The sequence below is a fragment of the Mycteria americana genome, chromosome 3 (assembly GCF_035582795.1).
Source record: "Mycteria americana isolate JAX WOST 10 ecotype Jacksonville Zoo and Gardens chromosome 3, USCA_MyAme_1.0, whole genome shotgun sequence".
Classification (NCBI taxonomy): Eukaryota; Metazoa; Chordata; class Aves; order Ciconiiformes; family Ciconiidae; genus Mycteria; species Mycteria americana.
This window is the reverse complement of record NC_134367.1, coordinates 85,189,163-85,209,548: the sequence shown is the minus strand read 5'-3', so window position 1 is coordinate 85,209,548 and position 20,386 is coordinate 85,189,163. Positions and strand designations below refer to the sequence as shown.

General features: G+C 36.3%; 1 protein-coding gene across 6 annotated transcripts in view; it reads left to right on the top strand.

Moving 5' to 3' along the window:
- Positions 1-20,386, top strand: part of LYST (lysosomal trafficking regulator) — a 90,515-nt gene that overhangs the window by 37,101 nt on the left and 33,028 nt on the right. For all 6 annotated transcript variants that reach the window (XM_075495942.1, XM_075495943.1, XM_075495944.1 and 3 more), the window contains exons 10-23: positions 213-279; positions 1,107-1,216; positions 2,266-2,689; positions 3,898-4,042; positions 4,874-5,047; positions 6,733-6,893; positions 8,328-8,518; positions 10,079-10,324; positions 11,947-12,120; positions 12,683-12,832; positions 13,447-13,584; positions 15,380-15,578; positions 16,863-16,994; positions 19,355-19,988. In XM_075495942.1, the coding sequence (XP_075352057.1) occupies positions 213-279; positions 1,107-1,216; positions 2,266-2,689; positions 3,898-4,042; positions 4,874-5,047; positions 6,733-6,893; positions 8,328-8,518; positions 10,079-10,324; positions 11,947-12,120; positions 12,683-12,832; positions 13,447-13,584; positions 15,380-15,578; positions 16,863-16,994; positions 19,355-19,988 (2,945 nt within the window). The remainder of the gene's footprint in view (positions 1-212; positions 280-1,106; positions 1,217-2,265; positions 2,690-3,897; positions 4,043-4,873; positions 5,048-6,732; positions 6,894-8,327; positions 8,519-10,078; positions 10,325-11,946; positions 12,121-12,682; positions 12,833-13,446; positions 13,585-15,379; positions 15,579-16,862; positions 16,995-19,354; positions 19,989-20,386) is intronic.

The window sequence follows — 20,386 nt, the reverse complement described above, 5'->3', positions numbered from 1 at the left end:
TGGATTTCTAAGTCTCTGTTCTGCAACTGAACTGTATAGAACATGAAAGAATGTTCACTAGCAAATACTTTAAAATATGGAAATATTTTTTTATAACTGGAATTGTCTTTAAAATCAATAGTAGACAAGAATTGATTGAAATAAATAATTTCTTAGTTCTTTGACCTGGTGTATATTCTTCAGGTACCAATTTTCCCTGTATTTTTTAACAGGGAGCTGTTAAACATCTTTTGGGGGGATTTCTGAACATACTGACGCAAACAGAGTCTAGTTTTCATGGTGAGTTCAAGGTCTAAGTAACTTAAATATTGCTTTTTATAACAATGTATACACACTGAAATTTTTAGTTCACGATGCAAATGCAAAATTGACAAAGCAAATTCATTGGCATGTGTGAATTTATGCGGCTGCTTTAACTTGTGACAAATATCTAACTTATGTGTAAATACTCAGTTATTTCTGAACTAGTGGAAATCTGTTATTTAAGCACATGCTGGCAGATCTGAAAATGATAGCTGAAATCGTAAACCTGGGGTGACAGTGTTAACAAACATTGCTCAGAAAAATAGCAGTTATCCTACTGATTGAATCTGACTCCATCACAACTTAAGTTTTTATTTCAAATTTCTTTGTAACACAGGTCTTAGTGATGTCTTGATTGAGTTTTGTTTCTAATCGGAAAACAGCTAGCTAATCCAAGAATGTGGAAGCAAATTAAATGCTTGCTCTAAGGTAGCTTCACATAATGAGGTTGCTCCACAGCAGGAGATGATGTAAACCCATCCCAGGACTTTGATCCCTGGCTTTGTGGGGAGAGCCTTTGCAGGGTAGTTGCTGGGTTCCCAGACTTTGAGAGTCCACTTTGCAAACCTAGGAGCCAGGCTTGCTGTAGCCATCTAGATTCGTTCAATGAAATTTTGAATGATAGTGCCAGGAAGTACTCTTGGGTCTCTGGAATTCATCTTGTAATCGTTACTGCTTCCTGAAATGTTTTTGCAAAACACTCTGAATTCCAAGTTAATCTTTCCTCATGATAGTACGGAATACGAATTTTTAAAGCTTTTAAAAAATTATTTGAGAATGGTTTTTTGTCTCCTTATTTTCAGCATGTCAGATGGTGCTGGTAGACCTGTTAGTTTCCTTGATGAGTTCACAGACATGTTCAGAAGAGCTGACTCTTCTTCTGAGGATATTTTTGGAGAAGACACCTTGTACGGTATGTATGGAGTAACACATAGGAAAATTCAGAGGCTTAATGAGAAAAATGAAACAAAAAGAAAATCCTTTTGTGTCCAAGTATTTTGGGAAATAAGGAGACTAACAGCTACATTCTAAGTGATCAGGGCAAATAAAATATGGTTGTTGAAATAATTCACTCTCAAAACATGAAAAGGAAATAGGAGATAAGAAAAGAAAGGGATTCGAAGTGTGTGTTGGAGTCCTGGGAACTCTCTTCAGCACAAGAAAACAAGATTCCTCTTGAGGAGACTGACATTGTGGTTACGGATGGCAGAACACTGTAATACTGTAAAACTTGAAGTCATTCCTTTAAAGTTACAAAGCATCTTGCTATTTCAGGAATGCTTTAGCAGCAGAAATTACTCTCAAAACTGTCTTAAGTTGGTTTGTGTAACACTGGGAATCTACTGCTTGTGCGGGATATACCACTGAAATACCTATCTGTTGGTTTGTGTGGGAGTCTGTAGAAAAAAAAGGAAGAAAAAAAATAAAATACTGTGGAGTCTGAAATGGTACCAAACCAAACAAGGAGACACAAGTCAATTTTTCTAAGGTAGCTTGCAATAATTGGCAAGTAACTAGAGAAACTTTTTGCCTTAAGGGCTCAGCTAGTTTTGTTACCGATTATGCAATAACGAAGTGATGGCCTGCATGTGCATTCTTAACCCACCCCAAACATGGGGTAAAATGTGTGGTCTTTTGAGGTATAAATTAATCTGTTAGCAGATAACAAATGTGAGATAAGATTGTGCAATAACCACCTGCTGTGGTTCAGCTGATTCGTAAGCATGGTAACTTGAAGATTGATCTGCCCTGACTAAATCCCCAAAACTGTTTGGCCATAGTCTGAAGTTGCTACTTGATGCTTTGTAAATGTGTGTCGGTTTGGATGTGGAAGTCCACCTCTGGGAAAACATGAATCCAAATTTAAATGAAGAGTGGGGTTCTGCTTAGTCAGATGACATTTGACTACGTGGTATAAATGGTTTGATTTTTTTTCTCATTTGTTGGGTTTATTTCTTCTAGGAGATACTACTCAAGGGTGTACTGAAGATTATAGAAACTAATATTTATATGAACCCGTTACAATACCTTGCCTTCCCTTTGCTACATGGCACAAATTTGAGTAGTAGTTCTTCACAAAAATCTGCTAGCAATTCCAACAGCAAAACAGCTGGGCTATTAAAAAGAACAAAACTTTCACAGAGTAAGAAAGAGGCAGATGGTGAAAATTTGAGTCACCAGCTGCTTTCTTCTTGGCATGTAGCCCCAATTCACTTGCCTTTAGTTGGACAAAACTGTTGGCCACACATGTCTGAAGGCTTCAGTGTCTCCTTGTGGTTTCATCTGGAGTGTGTTCATGAAACAGAAAATTCAACAGAAAAGGGGAAAAAAATCAAGAGAAGAAGCAGACTGGTAGCTGTAAGAGAGAACAGCTTTGACAGCACAGGTGAGGATATAGTACTTCCTGTTTCTATTTAGGTAGTACTGAAGGATTCTGCTTACAACTATTACTAATTAATGTGCCATATACAAAAGGTTGAATTTTTTCTTATGATGGATATTAAACAGGAGTGGTAGTCTTTCTGATTTTTCTTTGAGTACTGTATCATATACTTAAAACATTTCCAGCCTTAGTCCTTAAGTTAGATTAATGCCTGCTTCCCTAGAAATTTAGTATTCTCATTGAATTTTTAACTTCAGTAAAATGTCTTTATACTACTTCATGTTATGCTGAAGAAAATATTAAATGCTGCACCTGAAAGGTCATGGGAAAAGACTTCTCTCAAGTTTATTTGGTCTCATGTGTTGATGAAGCAAGTTCCTTTTGTGCTCTTTCTCTTTAATAGAGAGCTAGTAAATCTTTGTGAGAATCCATCAAGTCAGAGCCTGAGGCTGTCTTGGTATAAATCCTCTAACTTTCCTTGTGTGTATGCCATTGTAAATGTCAATAGCTGTACAACATTTCTCTGTTTATACTTTTGGGGAGACCCACCTGCTCCCAAACTCTCTTCAGCAAAATCTTTTGGATTGTAATTTGTAGGAGGAAAAATTCCTTAAGTTATTTAAAATGCCTCCCAATCACAACACTTGGAATAGCTTTTTTCTTTTTTACTGTATTTGAATAAAAGGGGGGAAAGCCCAACCCTGAATCTTGGAACTCACTAGAGCTGCTTTTGTTAGAAGGTCTGTGTTTTTTCTTGGTAAAATAAAAATACTGAATGCAAGATCATGCTTAAAGAGTAGTATGATTTGTGAAGAAAAATCTGAAGATTTCTTGGTGCACACTAAGACCGCCAGTTCAACATAGAAATGTAATATGATATAGCATGTCAAAAGCATCATTGAATTAGTGTATTCATGCTTAGTGGGTTTACATGATTACAAACAAAAACATGTGAAGTGCTGAGTTAATGTCAAGCTCCTCTGTTTCAGTATGAGACCTAGGTCTCCAAAGAGAATTGCACATATTAGCTCACTTAAAAAACAAAACAAAAAAAACCCCCCACCAAACAATAAAAACCCCCAAACCCCAACTAACCAAAAACCAATTCTCTGCAGTACCTGAACTATTTCTTTTCACACTTGATAGCTGGTAGGACGGGCATTGTTGTTGTATTGTATTGTAATTGTGTATAAACGTGTTTATATTTCTAGAAGAAACGAAGTCTATAGGAATGGAATACCTAAGCCTGGGGGAGAAACTTGTTGAAGATGGCTGTATTCATATAATTTCACTGGGTTCCAAAGCATTGATGATACAAGTCTGGGCAGACTTGAACACTGGAGCATTCATATTTCGGTATGGTGTATTAGTGCAAAAGCAGTCTTGTGAACATGTGTTGTTACTTCCAGTAGCAGCTTGCAGAGAATACTGGTGGAGAGTAGAGAACTAATTTCTGTAGTAGAGTAATCTTGCACACTGATGGCAACATCAAGTAAGTTTATTGCATAGAGACTTACAGGATTACTTGCTTACAATGTTAGTCTCTGGTTTTGCATGTTTCATGTAGTCATATATTGCCCAAAAAGTAAGATGCAAGATCAGTCGAACAATGTAATGCAAGGTAGCGATTCAAGTATTAATGAAATGCCACAATAAATGTATGAAGATAAGCAAAAGCTTTTGTAGCTGTAGGTTTTCACACGTCAGGTGTGAAAATTGCTGTTATTTAATACTTACCACGACAATCTTGCTTTTAATGTTCAGAACACATTTTAGCTGCAACTTAGTTCTCATAAGTAATGTATCCTTAAAATGGGTCTAAAGCTGCAATTTTAGAACACTTTAGTGTTCTAAATGCAGAACGCAGAACACTGTGTTCAAAACACCTGCATTTTTTCAAAAAACTGAACTTAACTTCTTTGTAAAACAGAGATAATATCCTTATCTTAAAAGTAAGCAGATTCATGCAAACAGGTTAAATAACTAAGTTGAAACTGTAATGTGAGGATTTCCCTAGCCTATGTTGAACACTCTAAATATAGCATTGTGATCAAAAAAATTATCTATGAAAGTTAAGGAATGCAGTCTCAAAGTAACCGAGGCCAAAAAATTGCAGATTTGGGGCTTAAAATGCAAACTTGAAAGCAAACACACACACTTGTTTTTCCTTTTCTGTTGTTTTCATAGTATGTGCATGGATCCAAATGATGAGATGAAAGCTGGTCTGCTGGCACAGGCTGAATCTCCAGAGAATGTTTTCCTTGTGGGCAGGTGGCAGCATTTAGCAATAACGTATCTGCAGCAGCCAGAAGGCAAGAAAAATATCCATGGAAAGCTGTTGCTGTGGGTTTCTGGTCAGAGGTAAAGTATATGTTAGTTGCACCTAGATATTTATCTTCTTAAAAAGATGTTATCTGGTAGAAAAACATCTGCACAATTTTGGTGCAAGCCGAAGTTACAGTTGAGTAGTCTTCTGGGGGTAGGAGAGGGGTGTCTTACACTGCTAGGAATTCCCTAAGAATATCCAGAATGGTCTTGATTGCTTTGAAAATCTTCAGTTCATACCATGGACCAATGCAGACATCAATGTTTTTCTTCATTGCAAATAAGTGAAACAGGTAAGTACTACAAAATTTTGAGTAAGATCTGAAAAAAGCTATTGCATGAAGTTAACAGTAGGCATAATGTCTCTGGTTAAGTTAAGAATATGAATTAAGGAGGGTATTGTTCAGGTAATGGCAATATTTTTGAAAGTAGGAATGAAGAGGAAATGGAGAGAAGGCAGTCATTTTGCTCCATTGAGAGAAACGGAGAGGGGAGGAGTTAAAAATATTTCAGATGGGACTTGAACTGGCAGTGGGAAGTACTACTTCTTCCACTGAAAACTTAAGGTCCATGCTCCTAAATGAGGTACCTGATGGGTTGGGTGGGCCTGCACCTGCATGAAATATTCATTGGTTAGAGAAAAAGGAATTTATTCAATATCACATTTTTTTATCCTTTCTTGCTAAAGTCCAGACTGAAGAAAGACTTCCTTTGTGTCCCAAATATGAAGCAGGTGCTCAAAATGCTATGATGTAAAACAATTAGATGTATCGCAAAAATTCTTTACTATTCCTCTAGGATTTGGTCAGTAACCAAGCAACGTTATTGAAGACATTCCTAAAACCGTATCTAGGAAAAAAGCTGTTGCACAGTTTTTCTTCCTGCAGTTAAACCTGGAATTGTAAAGTATAATACTTGTTTCACTTTGTTCTTGAAACTACATGGAGGAATTAATTTTTAAGCAACTTGATTTCCTCCCCCATGTTATTCAGTCCATGCATGCTGATACACACTAAAGTCCAAATATGGAGATGAGAGGAAACTAAAAATACTACAATGTTCTTCACATGTGCAGTTAATGATGCCACTCATATATAGAGTTAGTTGCCAATTTGCTAATAGTTAGGCTCTTCCAGGAAGCTTCAGATGACCTTTACAGTCCAATTGGTCTGCTTATGTAAATGCACATAAGGTTAATTGGATGCTTTCTGAAAGCATCAGGCTTATTGCCTGAGGCTGTACTAGCTCTGACAGTGTTCCCTGGTATAAGTAAATCCTCAACATGATGTTTTCCAGCATATGTGAATCACAGTTTTCATGATGTGCATTAGCATATTCAGAGGCCTTTGACATTTTAGGAACAGTAGAAATTCTTGAAAAATAGTGATATTTTAGAAGTGTGTATAGTGTTGTATACAGTTTCTTCTTTGAGGTCAGAGGGAAGGAGGAAGAAATTTAAGATCTAGGAAACTTGACTGTATGGCAACCCTAGTTGGGACTCTATTCCTCTGTTCTGTGCAGTATTTGAATACATACATCATTATGTAACTGAGTTTTTTAAGGTGCCTAGAAGTTGAAGATGGCTTTAGTAATTTAATGTTGATAACAGCATGGCTTCTCATCTACTAAATATTAAAATCTATTTTAAACCTAAGCTGAATGTTTTAGCAAGTTTGATCACTTTTTAGTATTTAAACTTGTTTCTTTATATATATTTTTAGGAAATGTGAGATTAATTTAGATTATGCACTACCAAGGAAATCAAGCTTATCATCTGACAGTAATAAAACATTTTGTATGATTGGCCACTGTACATCGTCTCAAGAAGAATTGCTTCGATTGTCGGGTAGATGGGATCTTGGAAATCTGCTTCTATTTAATGGTACTTTTGTATGCTTTTTTTCCTTGAATAAGTCTTCATTTCCTCTTTCCCCTCCAAGATCAAAGGCTTAATTTGATATTTGTTTAACATGCCAAGCTTTTACCATAAAAGCAACAATACATTCTTTACCAGCATAATATATCAGGGAGAAAGCAGACAAATGTTTCAGTGTTGGGTACTTCCTAATGTGTTGTTCTGCCACTACTCTCTTGCTTTCTTTTTAGTACTGTAATTGGCAATTCCAGCTACTTCAGTGTTTCTTGAAATTTCTTTAAATAATACCTTGGGGTAGGGGATGGAGAGATGATGGTACTTGCTCTGTTTTTTTTTTTTTCTTAAAGCACTCAGTCTCTCCCAGCTGGAAAATTTATTTCACTTACCTGCTTCTAAACTACTAGTTTCAAATTATTTAAAGCATATTAAAAGGTAAACAATCTGAACCACCAAATACTGAGTTAAGCGTGCTTATTTCTGAAACTGCTGTGGTTACTTTGGGGTTTTCTTAGATATATAATTCTCCTTCCTCCTTGGAAAGTTTTGTCCAGGACTTCTGGGTGTTTGCTTAGTGCTGAAGACTGGAACCCTGCTGGCAGTCATCTGGCACTTCTTCATGTGCAGTGGCCTGGTCAGGACTACTACACAAGTGAAATCAGTTTGCCAGGGTGTGTGGTGCGTGCAGGTGGTGTGTAGATATAGTGTATTTGTGCAGGCCATAGGTGAGATGCTCATGATTGAATGTAAGCTCCACCTGGTGAATCTACATGGTCTGATTGCCGTGTGCCTACAGCCAGCATAATTGATGTATCCAGAGAGCACTGGATTTACTGCTATACAGTTGTCATTCACCCATACGTTAGACTTGGGTCCTTCTGGATGCTTCTTTTGAATTTATGTTCTCACAAACAGGTGACCTGAGATGTGCTGTCTGGAAAGGGGAGAGAGGTTCATTTGGCCTTCTACTTCCTCCATAGTTTTTTTTTTTCCTCCCTATTAGTTGTAGTGAGCTTTTATTGTTGTTGCATCCTTCTCAGTCACTCTACCCAACTCTCCATGATGTTGTAGCATGTTGTTGCTATCTGTAATCTTGCTGCGCTTTGAAAACTTTGAGAAGGCTTGGATAGATGACTTTTCAATTTTAAAAAGTGTAATTGATTATCCAGAGCTGTTGGTCTTCAGTCCATGCAGATCACTTTCCTGATTTGGTTTCAGTTGCCTTTGCCACTGAGTTGATCTGGCCTGTGATGTGTCAGAAGTCACTGACCTACAGTAGCTAACAGGAAACATTGGACTGTACTGATTGTTTCTCATCAGTGGGTCCTACAAAAGCCAGCCAGTGATCTTCCTTGTAAAGTCTCTGCTGCAGTCTACTAGCCAATGTATGTATTTTGCTTTATTGTATACTAAAGAGTTAACAGCTTCTTTTCTGGATTTTAGGGGCAAAGATTGGACCAGAGGAAGCATTTTACTTGTATACATGTGGGCCGGACTTCACATCTGTAATGCCTTGTAAATACGGCAAAACATTGACTGATTGCTCTAAGTACATAAGTAAAGAGATTCTACAATGTGAACAAATTAAGGAGCTCTTCATGGCAAAAAAGGAAGTGGATGTTGGGCCTTTAATTGTAAGTTTCTACTTAGACATGGTTCTTAATCTTAGAACTGATTAAGAAACTGGGAACATACTTCCTGCTGTCTCCCAAAGTGCTTCACTTTCTTGAAGCAGGCAGGAGCAAATCCAATTTTCATTAAAATCACTGCAGGGTTCTTCCCATTTATTTCAATGGGAGTTGAACCCCACACAGGGTGACCATTTCATCTTGCTGTAGGTTGGATTCTGACAACTTCTAGATGTTCCAGCATCTATAAGACTGCATATTTCTTCTATCAGAGAAGCAGCCACCTCACAAGGTGTACTAAGTACCTGCCCTAGGATGAATAGTAGCTCTTCTCTCTGTTAGTGTAGAGGTAGCCAAGGACAGCTTAGTTAATCTTTTAGCATTAAAACTGAGAGAAGAGGAGAAAGGAGGATTTATCTGGCTTTAACAGGAAGCAAAAGACTTTATCCTAATTCTTTGAGGGTTTTGAGAGGGAGTAAGTTTGCATCAAGTTTGGCTGAAAAGTCATTTTCCAGCTGGCAGATCTTGGCTTTTCTCATCTTCCTGACTGAAACAGCCGTGCCAGATGCCAGTTAAATATAGTTACACTAGAAAAAGAATAAAAACTTTCTTATTGGTGGAGCCTGCTATATGTGGGGAATTGTCTTTATGCGCTGGTAATTCCTGCTGTGTGAATTGTTTCCACTAGAGGGATTTTTGTGATCTTGTTCTACAGCAGCTCTGTAGCTATAGGCAAAGGGTCATTCTGTCTGGATGTGATCCTTGTAAACAACGGTACTACATTTTTAATAGGTTAAGAAGCAATGAATGGGATAAGTAAAAAGCCCAACAAATCAGTCATGCAACTTTTAAGCTGATTTTGCCGTACAAAACACCAAGTAACCAGAGAGAAGAACTATGCGCTCAAGTGATGAAGTATATCTCTGCACTTTTGCACAGAATGCAAGTGCCTTAAATGTAGTTATTTCTCTATTTAAAATAACCTCCCAAATGTGCTCATTTTACATTTTCTGTGAAATGAAAACCATAGGAGCTTTGGTTTTGCTCTGTCTCTTCATTAGTAATGAAACTTCTTCTATTGAGACCCTTTTTTTTATGGCAAAGCTGATTAAAGGATAGACTGAAAACAAAAAAATTGGAGAGGTTTTGGGAAAAAAAAATTCTGGTTTGGACTCTCCACTTTAGAAAGGGAAACAATTTGCCCAATACCTCTGTATGCTCATTTTCTTTTAAATTTGTCAGTAACTTTTTTTAATGCAAAATAGTTGTAATTCTTCAGGTGATAAGAAGGGGAACCTTGGTGGAATTTTTTTAGTGCTTTCTTAACTTTCTGTGCTGTAGCTATTGCATACATTTGCTGAAATTTAGGAATCCTGTTGCATTTTAGTGCACATGCATCCACACGAAACTTAAGAGCATGCTAACAGTAAAGTAGAAATGAACTGCTGAAGTTGCTGCAACTTGCTGTTAGCTGGCTTTTTTGTGTGTGGCACTTTGTTTTGAGGGTTGGTGGGTTTTTTTGTATTAAACTTTCTTGAAAAAATTTATAAACTTCTCTTGTTTCAGGAGAGTCTTGCTGTTGTTTATACCACGTGCTGCCCTGGTCAGTACACCATATATGAACCTGTTATTAGACTGAAAGGTCAAGTGAAAACTGTGCCTTCTCAGAGACCTTTCAGTTCAAAAGAAGTTCAGAGCAATGTATTGGACTCTCATCACCTGAAAACACTTCAGCCTGTTGAATATAAAACTCTTCAGGCTATACTACATGAAATTGGAGGAACTGGTGCATTTGTTTTCCTCTTTGCTAGGGTAAGGGGGCTGGAGGAGGGGGGTGCATGTGTGTGTTCTCCCATATAAAATTTTCTTTGGATCTCGGGTAGCAAATCACTTACTCTAGCTGCCTTGCTCTAGTCTTCATGTGACTTCTTTTTTCCTAAGGAAAATTTCTGGAAAACATCTGTGGCATAACAGACTGCATCATACAGATTGTCTTAAATTAGAAACCTAATTATAATTCTATTATGTAATGTTTTTTATAGTATTGCTAGTATGTAAGATGTGGTGTCCCATTCTGATTTAGAGATGGGGCTTATAAATGTCAAAAGATATTATTTTTAGGAGTGTTGTAGAACTGATCATATTTTTGCTGTCTAATTTTAAAGGTACTTAAATTCATTGCATATCTTTAACACTTTAAACACAGGATATTCACAATGCAAGTATGAATAAATGTAAAACTACATAGTGTGCGGAGCTTTAATTTTATCTAATAAATAGTGAGAGCTTTTTTGAGAGTACTGTTCAGCCATGTTCAAAGGCTTATCCTGTCTAAGGAAAACTGTAATTTCAAAAATATTAAGGCAATGAGCCTTGACTTACTGCTTAGCTGTGACCTTTACGTGGAGAGGCTAATATTTGTGCTAGGAGTCTCTGAAGTACTACAGTTAATTCAAAATACTAATGTAGGCCTAAAACTTGTTTGTTTTTGTATGCCTCTGGGAATGGTAGTGTTCTGATAGGTGCGTGGAGAGTAGCCAATGTACATTAGACTAGAGACAGTCAGATGTTCAGACTTCTGGTTATGAAGACACTGCTTGCTGTAATTTTAACATTGATAGTGAAATCTGAGGAGAAAATCCTTATTCATGATGTTGTATTCTGTAAATTTATGCTAAGTACATGCTAAAAATCCTGCTGTATTCTCTATTTGCAGCAATAAAGCAAGCAAACAATAGGTCAGCTGCCAGACAATACAGGTGTAACTAAGTGCAGCAGAATTAACAGGTACACAGCAAGGGAACTTACAGGAACTGAAATTCCATTCATGTGAGATTTCCTTCTTTTACGTTTTTGGTAAAAATGCTGTTTGCTCTTTCTTGGGATTCAAGAATTGAAGGAAGCAAAGAGTGAAGAACGGTCCAAGGTCTTCATCTATCCAATTGCTTGTGTCTTTATGGACAAAATAAAACTTTAATGTTCGACACTTCCAGGTAGAGATAGTCTAGACCTTCAGGAACCTTAATTTAAAGCTTTCCTTAAACATTTAGGAAACATACTTTTCCAGGGCAAACAACAGAGTTTATTCTTATTAGTGGCTTATGTATTTCATGACCTTGTGACTTTGTAGTATAGGAAGAATAAATTGGTGCCTTCTACTTAAATTTTGTTTAGAAAAGATGTTTTTTTCTTAAAAAGGGATTCTTTAAATGGGACTCATCAGATCATCATTTACCACAGTAGGAATTATCACTTCAGATACAATATCTGAACGTACACACACAGGCAAAAATGAGGGTTATGTACATAACCTCAAAATCTTTAAAACAGATTTAATCCCGAAGTTATGATTTATAACTGCCACAAAGCATTTTAAGGCTTTTTTCTAAATGTTTCTCATTAAAATGGTTTTATTAAATTTGCCTTTTCTTCAGGTTGTAGAGATTAGCAGCTGTGAAGACACCCAAGCTTTAGCACTACAACTTATACTATCCTTAACAAAATACAATCAACAGAGAATACAGGAGATGGACAATTGTAATGGTTATTCTATGATTCATCGAGTGTTGATTAAACCAAAATGCGTTGTTGGATTTTGCATGCTGAAGGTAGAGTGCTCTTTAAACCTGATACTTTGTTCAGTGTTAGCACAGATTTAGAAACTTCTCTGTCACTTTAATTCTACACTTGAAGCTGTCTTCACAAAGGCAGAACAGTGATTTGGAGCAAGCTCGGTCTAGGAGTGTTTTGACTTGAACTAGAAACTCCTGATAGGTAAGGGGAGAAAAAGAAAGTGTTGAAAGACCCTGATTTCAGAGGAGATGGGGGGGGGACGGGGGGGGGGGGACGGGGACGGACGGACGACAACTTTTTTCTCTGAGAGCAAAGATCTTCAAGTAAGCTTAAACTTGTAAGCAATTAATAAAAATACTTGAGTGCACTTAAATCTTTAAAAAAATTTTTTTGTATTGGTGTTATAAGAATGAAGCCTCTTAAATTCCTCCAGTGGTGTTGCTAAACTCAGTAACTATTTTCAAAGTTGACCAGGTAGATATATGCCTTCCCTATCAAGAGTTTGACGTCTCCTTAAAATTTTTTTTTTTCAATAAATTGAATAGGACAGCTGAACTGCTTTGTGCTTATGACACTCAAATGTTCCCTTTCTTTAAGACTCTCCTTGAAGGATGCTGCAGTGATGAGATTCTCTATATAAATGAAAACGGGCAATTCATGCTTGACACAGATTCTACTGCAGTTATCCAAGATGTTCAATTGTTAGAAAAGCTGCTGCTTGACTGGAAGATATGGTCTAAAGCAAAGGTAATTACTTCCATTTTGGAAAGATTTTAAGTCTGGAAGTCAATATTTTAAAAAAGTGATAAAGTATTATGAGGTCTGAAATTAGTTTCTCCAGTTAGATGTCAGTAATTACTAAAACTTTCTAAAATTAATGGTCCTTATTTTTCTTTGAATAGTTGGTAGTAGCATCAAGCGCCCATTATCAATGATGCAGGTAGCCTTTGTGTATTAAATTCTGTAAATGTAATGTGTGTAAATGACTTGTTAGTTGAATGGATTCATTTTTTAGGGAAACTTGTTAAGACTGAGGAAGACCTGCTTCTCTCTGGAGTTAAACTGTTGAAAATAACTATCCAGTGTTAATATAGCAAAGAATATACAAAACTAGTTTTAGACAAGAAGTAATTTTCTTGTAGCTTAATCATTAAAATATGCTTAATTTTGTATAAGCATAACTTTTCTGATAGTTTCTGGTTCTGACCTGACCATTTGCAGTCATTTAGTCTTTTTCTTAGGTGCAAAACTAACTTGACTTGCTTATGTTCCTAAACAGTTTGGTTTTATTTTAAGTGTGTAGACTCAGAAATATATTTTTGAAGCCATGTTTCTGTTTTGTTTTTTGTTTTGTTTTTCAGCAAGGTGTTTGGGAAACTCTGTTAACAGCTCTAGAAATCCTTATCAGAGCTAACCATCACCAACAGATGTTTAACATTAAACAGCTATTGAAAGCTCAAGTGGTACATCACTTCCTGTTAACTTGTCAGGTTCTGCAGGTACTTTCATTCTGAAATCTTACTTTGTGCTTGGCAAATACTCAGTTTTACTTGGCGGGAGGGGGGCCTGGGTGGGCAGGGAAAGAGACTAAATGCTATTAGAAAAAAATGACTTCAGTAGACTCTGTCCTCTGTGCTTCCAGACCTCTTTCATCTTCTTCAACAGGCATTGTTGCTGTAAACTGATACAGTTCCCTACTGTATCTATTTACTGCTGGACAGAAGGGGCAAGAGATTTTAATCATCTGGTGCTATTTGAAAACCTAGGCGCTAAGTTACTTGCACAATCCATACATGAGTAGGAGCTGAAATGAACTGTAACCCTTTTAGAAAAACCTGAGATGTCTCTTACTAATTCAAGTCGTCATTACTGAAAAACATAGGTACTGTGCAAGTAGAGAAACTGTCTATCCTGCATCTCACCAGAGCTAATAGGGCAACCGGCCTGTAGTGCTCAGTCTGAGCTCTCCTCTCAAAATTTTGATCCAGTAGTAGCTTCCTCCATGGCATGGAGATAGCTGTTCTAAAAAGGACTTTGGGGAAGTGCTTCAGCCCTTCAGTAGCCACTTCTTAGAAACATGATTTTGAAATGGTTTCCTGCTTATAGTACATATCTGTTTGTGAAAATATGTATTGTAATCCCTTTTTTCTACACTGTATTTTCTATCGTACATTCCTTTTTATTCTGAGTTTCTCACTCTAACACATGAAATGCATTTATTGTTTTTCCCTCTTTTAATGACTTTTTAAATGTGTCTTTTAATCATTTTCATTGCTGTAAATTTTGAATTTCTTCATTTTTATGTGGTATTCCCTACTTTTGGAACTTGTTAATGGTATAGTTAACTTTTAAGATTGTATATTCATGCAGATGCCTAGATACAGAATGTTGCATAGTATTTTCCCTGTCTTTTGCACATGAGTACAAATACTAATATACATGCCTATTGGGGAAAAAACTAATTTCTTAGTTTAAAAAACTACTCAAATCAATCAACAATGATTTGGCATTTTTTTGGGAATGATGGAATGGAAGATAAAACTATATAAACTATTCTCTTTGAAAACCTCACTTAAGTTAACTTCATTTAGTCTTTTCATACAGCAGTCTCAGTTAAGGTGCTTGGGTACTGAAAAAAAAGGTGAAATTTAGACAATTTAGAAACAAGGTAATCACCATGCTCACATTACAGTGAAGTTTCCCACAAGTTTTTGGAAGTCATATTTCTAATCATTGTTCAGTTAATAGATTTTTTTCAAATAGCCATTGTCAAACTGTACAGAATGCTTGATCAAGCACAAATAATAACTATAATTATCAATGAAATCTCAAATGTGTATGTTTATAAAAATGGCCATTGAAGTGGAAATACAGAAGACCCAGTGTAGCACTGTTCAGAAAGTTCTTAACGTGTTTGAAACATTAGTATCAGCAACTATTTTAATTTCTCTACACATATGTAATACAATGACAGTAAACTATACTTTCAATGGTGATTCATGTCCTAAGGCTCCAGCATTTCAAGTCAGAGTAGTATAGTATGCAGAAGACGTTCGTTTTCTGAAAATAAACTTGCATAACATCTGCAATATTTTGTGCCTGAATTTTGAGTGTGCTGGACTTGGGTAACATTGAGTAGGTACAGTAGCTCCTTTCAAATTAAAGAATACAGGCTTTATTACTTAAGGTTTTTTCTTGTCTGTTCTTCTACTACAGGATGACCATTTTTAAAAAAAGACAATTTTCAAATTAAAAATATAAATAACTTACAGCTCTACTGCTCTTCCTTTCTAGGAGCATAAAGAATGGCACCTTTCATCCCTGCCTCGGGAGGTTTGTAGGTCATTTGTGAAAATAATTGAAGAAGTACTTGGATCTCCCCCAGACCTGGAATTGCTGACACTGGTCTTCAATTTCCTCTTAGCAGTTCACCCTCCCACTAATACATATGTTTGTCACAATCCTACCAATTTCTACTTTTCCCTGCACATAGGTAGATATGTCACATTTAACTAGAAATAAACAATAGGATAAAAACCTAGTAATAAATTAATATCTAAAAAACCTCTTTCACTCTTTTATAAATTACTATTCTATGAATATATTCTGATTGCTATATTGTAATAACTGTATAAATAATTATTGAACTATTGGGACTTAGTAAAGTAAAAGTAGTTTACAGTATTGAGACATTATAGACTTTGTTTGCTTGGCTTACTTGGAGAGCTTTCTTCTGTCTACAGCCATAGATAATCTCTCTGGTGGTTATGTCTTTAACTTTCTTTGAAGTTTGATGCTGCTAAATGGAATGCATAATGGTAGTGGCCTGTATGGACACATTTGCCTGTGGGCAAATCGTAGAGGAAAAACATCTAACTTAACCTGTAAATTAAGCTTCTTCAGAAATGTGTGTATATGGTCCTGTCTCCATCCCTACTTTCTTGTTTCCTGTTACTGAATTCCTAGAAAAATAAAAGGCCTGAGGAGTGTTTTAGCAAACGATCAGCTGCACTGCAAGATGTCATTGGCAGGCACCGTCAGTGCATTGCATACAAGTTACTGAAAGTACTGATGTGCTTTGAGGGGCGCAGATACAGGACTACAGCTGTCTTTAATATTTCTGTACTAGATGATTGCTTTGGCAAAATGAGTGATATAAGCTTTAAAAATTCTTTCTTGTTCTTTTAAAAAAATGAGAAACTGGTAGATGTATAGTTCATGCTTTAATATTAGCATTGTACAACCTTAGCAGTAACTTATGTAAACATGGAAAGCATCATCCAAGTTTGAAATGTTTTCTCCTTTTGCAGATGCCTTTGTGTCTCCAGTTTTAGTAATCAGTTTCAAAGGCAGTACAGTTGTTTATCTGTATCTGTCCTCTAATAATAATAGACGTAAAATTCTGAGTAAGAGTAGAATGCACTTTTTGATACTTTGAGCCTTATTAGATAAACCTGTTTGAGAACAGTCACTTGTTTTTGACATGGCAAAAAGTCAAAGTTATTGCTGCCTGTATGCCTGAAAGGACCATCTTTAAATATAATTACTTTAGAACAGCATAATATTTTCAGTGTTCTGAAGTAAATTTTAAAGATACATCACTAAAACAAAAAACTGTTCTCAAGTGCTTTTTCTCAGATGCTCGTGAGTTGAGCGCTTCTGGTTAGCCTCCAATGATCAGCGTGAAATGTAACCTGGCTACTGTGAGTCTAAATATATCAAGAATGCAAACTTAAAAAGCTTTTATGTAACTTTTCCCCTTATCTTTTCTTTCTAGATGGCAAAATTTTTCAGGAGAAAGTTGAATCACTTATGTACCTGAGAAATTCCAGCAGTGGTGGGAAGTCAATAGACAGTTCTGCATTTGTGATTACAACTCCAACTGGATTTACAGCTTCACCACTGGGAGGTAAAACAATGCTGGAAGAACAAGGATGTTAAGACAGTCCTTTGGCAGATGAGTATAGTGCCCTAGCGTTACTTTCCCACAGATACTTCTTACAAAGCTCCCTCTGCCCCTCAGAGCTTGCTGCCTGAACAGCAGAGTAAGAAGGATGGAACCGAACCTGCTACCTAAACTGCTCTTCATTCTCAAGTTGAGACAAATTGCCCCATTGATGGCTCAGGCAGTGCACTGCACCAGATAGCTGAACAATTTAATTTGTTAAACAGACCTGCTAGAGATGTATGAGAATGCCTTAACCAGGCAATAGTTGAAATAGTCGGCCATAAGCAGCTATCCTATCTGTGCAAAAAGCGTTAAGCTGATACTTTTCTTTATTTGTGCATGATTGTTAATATCCATCTAAATATAGTGTTAAAGTATTAGCATTTAGTTATACTGCAGGTATATATACTGTTCCTACATGGTAGAGGATGGGAAAGTATATCTTAAAGAACAACTTGGATACCTTGGTTATATAAATTAAAATTGAATAGTTTTCTAGAAACAGTCTCATTATATAGTGTCCTAAACAAGTTGAGGTCTATAAAGATAACTGCTTTAATCAATTTTGAATTCCTCTGCTATAGATGCTGAAATAGTGTGAAGTTACTAGTTCAACGTGGTAACTTTTTTCAGTTGGCATGCTGTCAGTGTGATGTTTTTTGCATCATTACTGAATTAGATTTTTAATCATACTTTTTACAGATTTGCATAGGCAATCAACAAATATCACCTGTAAAACAAAAGCTAAAACATATAACTTATGCCTAAGCCTTTATTTAAGCTCACTAACAATGAGAAATAAATACTAAATAAAAATGTATAATCTGAGCAAGTTTACCATTATATACAAAATAGGAGTGGAAACAAATTACTCTGATCTCTAACTTAGCTGCTATATATTTCAGATCATGTATGACTTAGCTGTATTCTGTGTATCACCAATGTAATACCTTTTACAATTGGTGTCTTGTTGCTACTTTGCTTAGAAAAAGCAAATTGAGTCTTCAAGCACTACTTCAGTTGAAACAGTGTTAATTCAAGTGGCTTTTACTAAAAGCAGTGATATGAAGAACAGACCACAGTACTATATTGTGTATGGAATTAGTCATTCTCCCATATGGATTATATATGAAATGTTATTCTTCTAAACAGAGTACTTTTTAATATCAATAGTACCAAACTGTTGTTCTTGAATAAAGATTACTCATGTGTGCCAGAGGAATACTCAACATAAAAGTTTGTGAAAATAGGTGTTTTATGAAAATAGGTATTTATTATACCAAATAGGTGTTTGTGAAAACAGGTGGTTCTGAATTTGAATTTCCAAATTTAAATAAAATATTTGAAATGCTATGTTTGTTAGATAACTTGCTACCTGCATGTGGGTTAGCAATGTGTTGCACTACCTGCTAATGTGTGTGCGAGCTTGGCTGTAAGATTGTTGCAGCTATATAGATCCTTCCTGTTGTCTGAAGGCCAGCTTCGTCTGGCTATGTTTGCGTGTGTGTGTGTGTATACTTATATATTTGTTTTATATATAAATCTCACTCATTAAAAATATTCCTGATGCATCATCATTGCATTAATACTAACTGATGCATAGTTTTCAAAATACTTCTGAATGAACAAAATCTCCTTTTTAGATTAACAGAAAGCTTCCTCTACCAGTCTGGTATATGGACTGCTTTCCCTCTTAAAAAGATATTTTATGAAAGACATCTGTAATGTGCTCTGAAAGTTTGACTGTTTCAGGTCAAAATGTGTGCTTAAAAGGAAGCCCTGTTAAATAAAATATGCAGTGATTTGTTATAAATGTGAAGTACATGTAAAGCCTTAGTGCAAAAGGGTTGGTGAATAGTATTTCAATGTCAACTGAAACACATCGGTAGATTGGACCTCTTAAACAAGAGCTCCAAATAGAGCAACCTGCCCTTTTTGACCCTGCTTTGAGCAAGGAGGTTGGGCTAGACAATCTCCAGAGGTACCTTCCACCCTCAATGAGTCTATGATACTGTACAAATTCCTGCTAAGGGTTAGTTGAGAGGATCATAATGTAAATCCAGAAACTCCAGTATATATGCAAAAATTATTTTGCGTTTTATGTATCTTTCAGAATTGTGACTTGCTAAATATGTGGCTGCATAATAGTTTACTATCACTACTTGATCGGCCAAATCTGAGCTATGCCAGCTGTTGAATCAGTTTTGCTGCATAAAATTAGCTTGGGTCATCATTGTGTTAAATATATGTGGAGTGTAACATTGAGGGAAAAGTTGGTTTGTAGTGTAAAGGGAATGCTAAAGATATCCTTATTTTTCTAGGGAACGCTTCCAAGGGTAATGTACAGCAGAAGATAAGCTCCCAGGCACCTAAAAGACTTTGCAAAAGCTTACCAGCATCTCCTACTTCCTCACCTCAAGTTCATCGAAAAAGACTAACTGAAAGAATGGGAAGGAGTGTTGATGACCTGCAGGTTATCGGCAAGCATGACTATGTTGATCTCCAGGGTAGAACTGGTTTTGTAGGAAGTTCTGAAACCATAAAGAGAGTACAAGAAGAACTCTTTCTTAGCAGTTGTGAGTCTGCAAAAACAGTTTGTGACTCAGAGTTAACATCTGCCGAAACATTTGAAGATATCGCAAAAGAAGAGTTATCTGAAAATGTACTTGAAAGTAAAGAAGCAGATGCAGACCTGAAATGTAATGAAGGTGGTGGTGCTGCAGCTGAGCCACTGCTACGTCGTCCAGACAATCTGAAAGGACTGCCTTCGTTTCAGAAGAGTCAGAGTAATTTTGCAGGGTTGGGCTTAGCATTTTCTGTTCATGGAGGATCATCAGCCATTGCTCGCTGGCCAAGCTCTGCTGACAAGACTGTACTTCCTGAAGACTGGGAGAGTCTTGCTTTTTCTTCAGCTAATGAGAATACCCAAAAACCATCTGAAAGCCCTGATGACAGGTAAGCAAATAAACAAAATAATAAATTAGCAGTAGCTCAGTATATGAGCTTTAATTTCACAGTTCTTGGTCCTAATTACTATTCTACAAAAACTGGAAGCCTGAAAACTAAGGGAATGTTTTCAATGGCTGTCATAAACCAGTTCATTAAGCTTTTAGTCTATAGAACTGCGTTGTTTCAATTTTTGCATTATTTACATAGCAAACTTTAAAAATCGGGAATTCTGCTATCTACAGTAGGAGTGAGAACATTTTATGCTAGCTCACAAAAAATCTCAAGCAAGTAGTTCTAGTCAGATTATCCATTTTGCTATCTGCCATCCAAAAATAAGCGTTAATGAAGAGTGGTAATAGGAGTATTGGAGAAATGTTTGTCAGATTGCCTCTTCTTCCCCACCC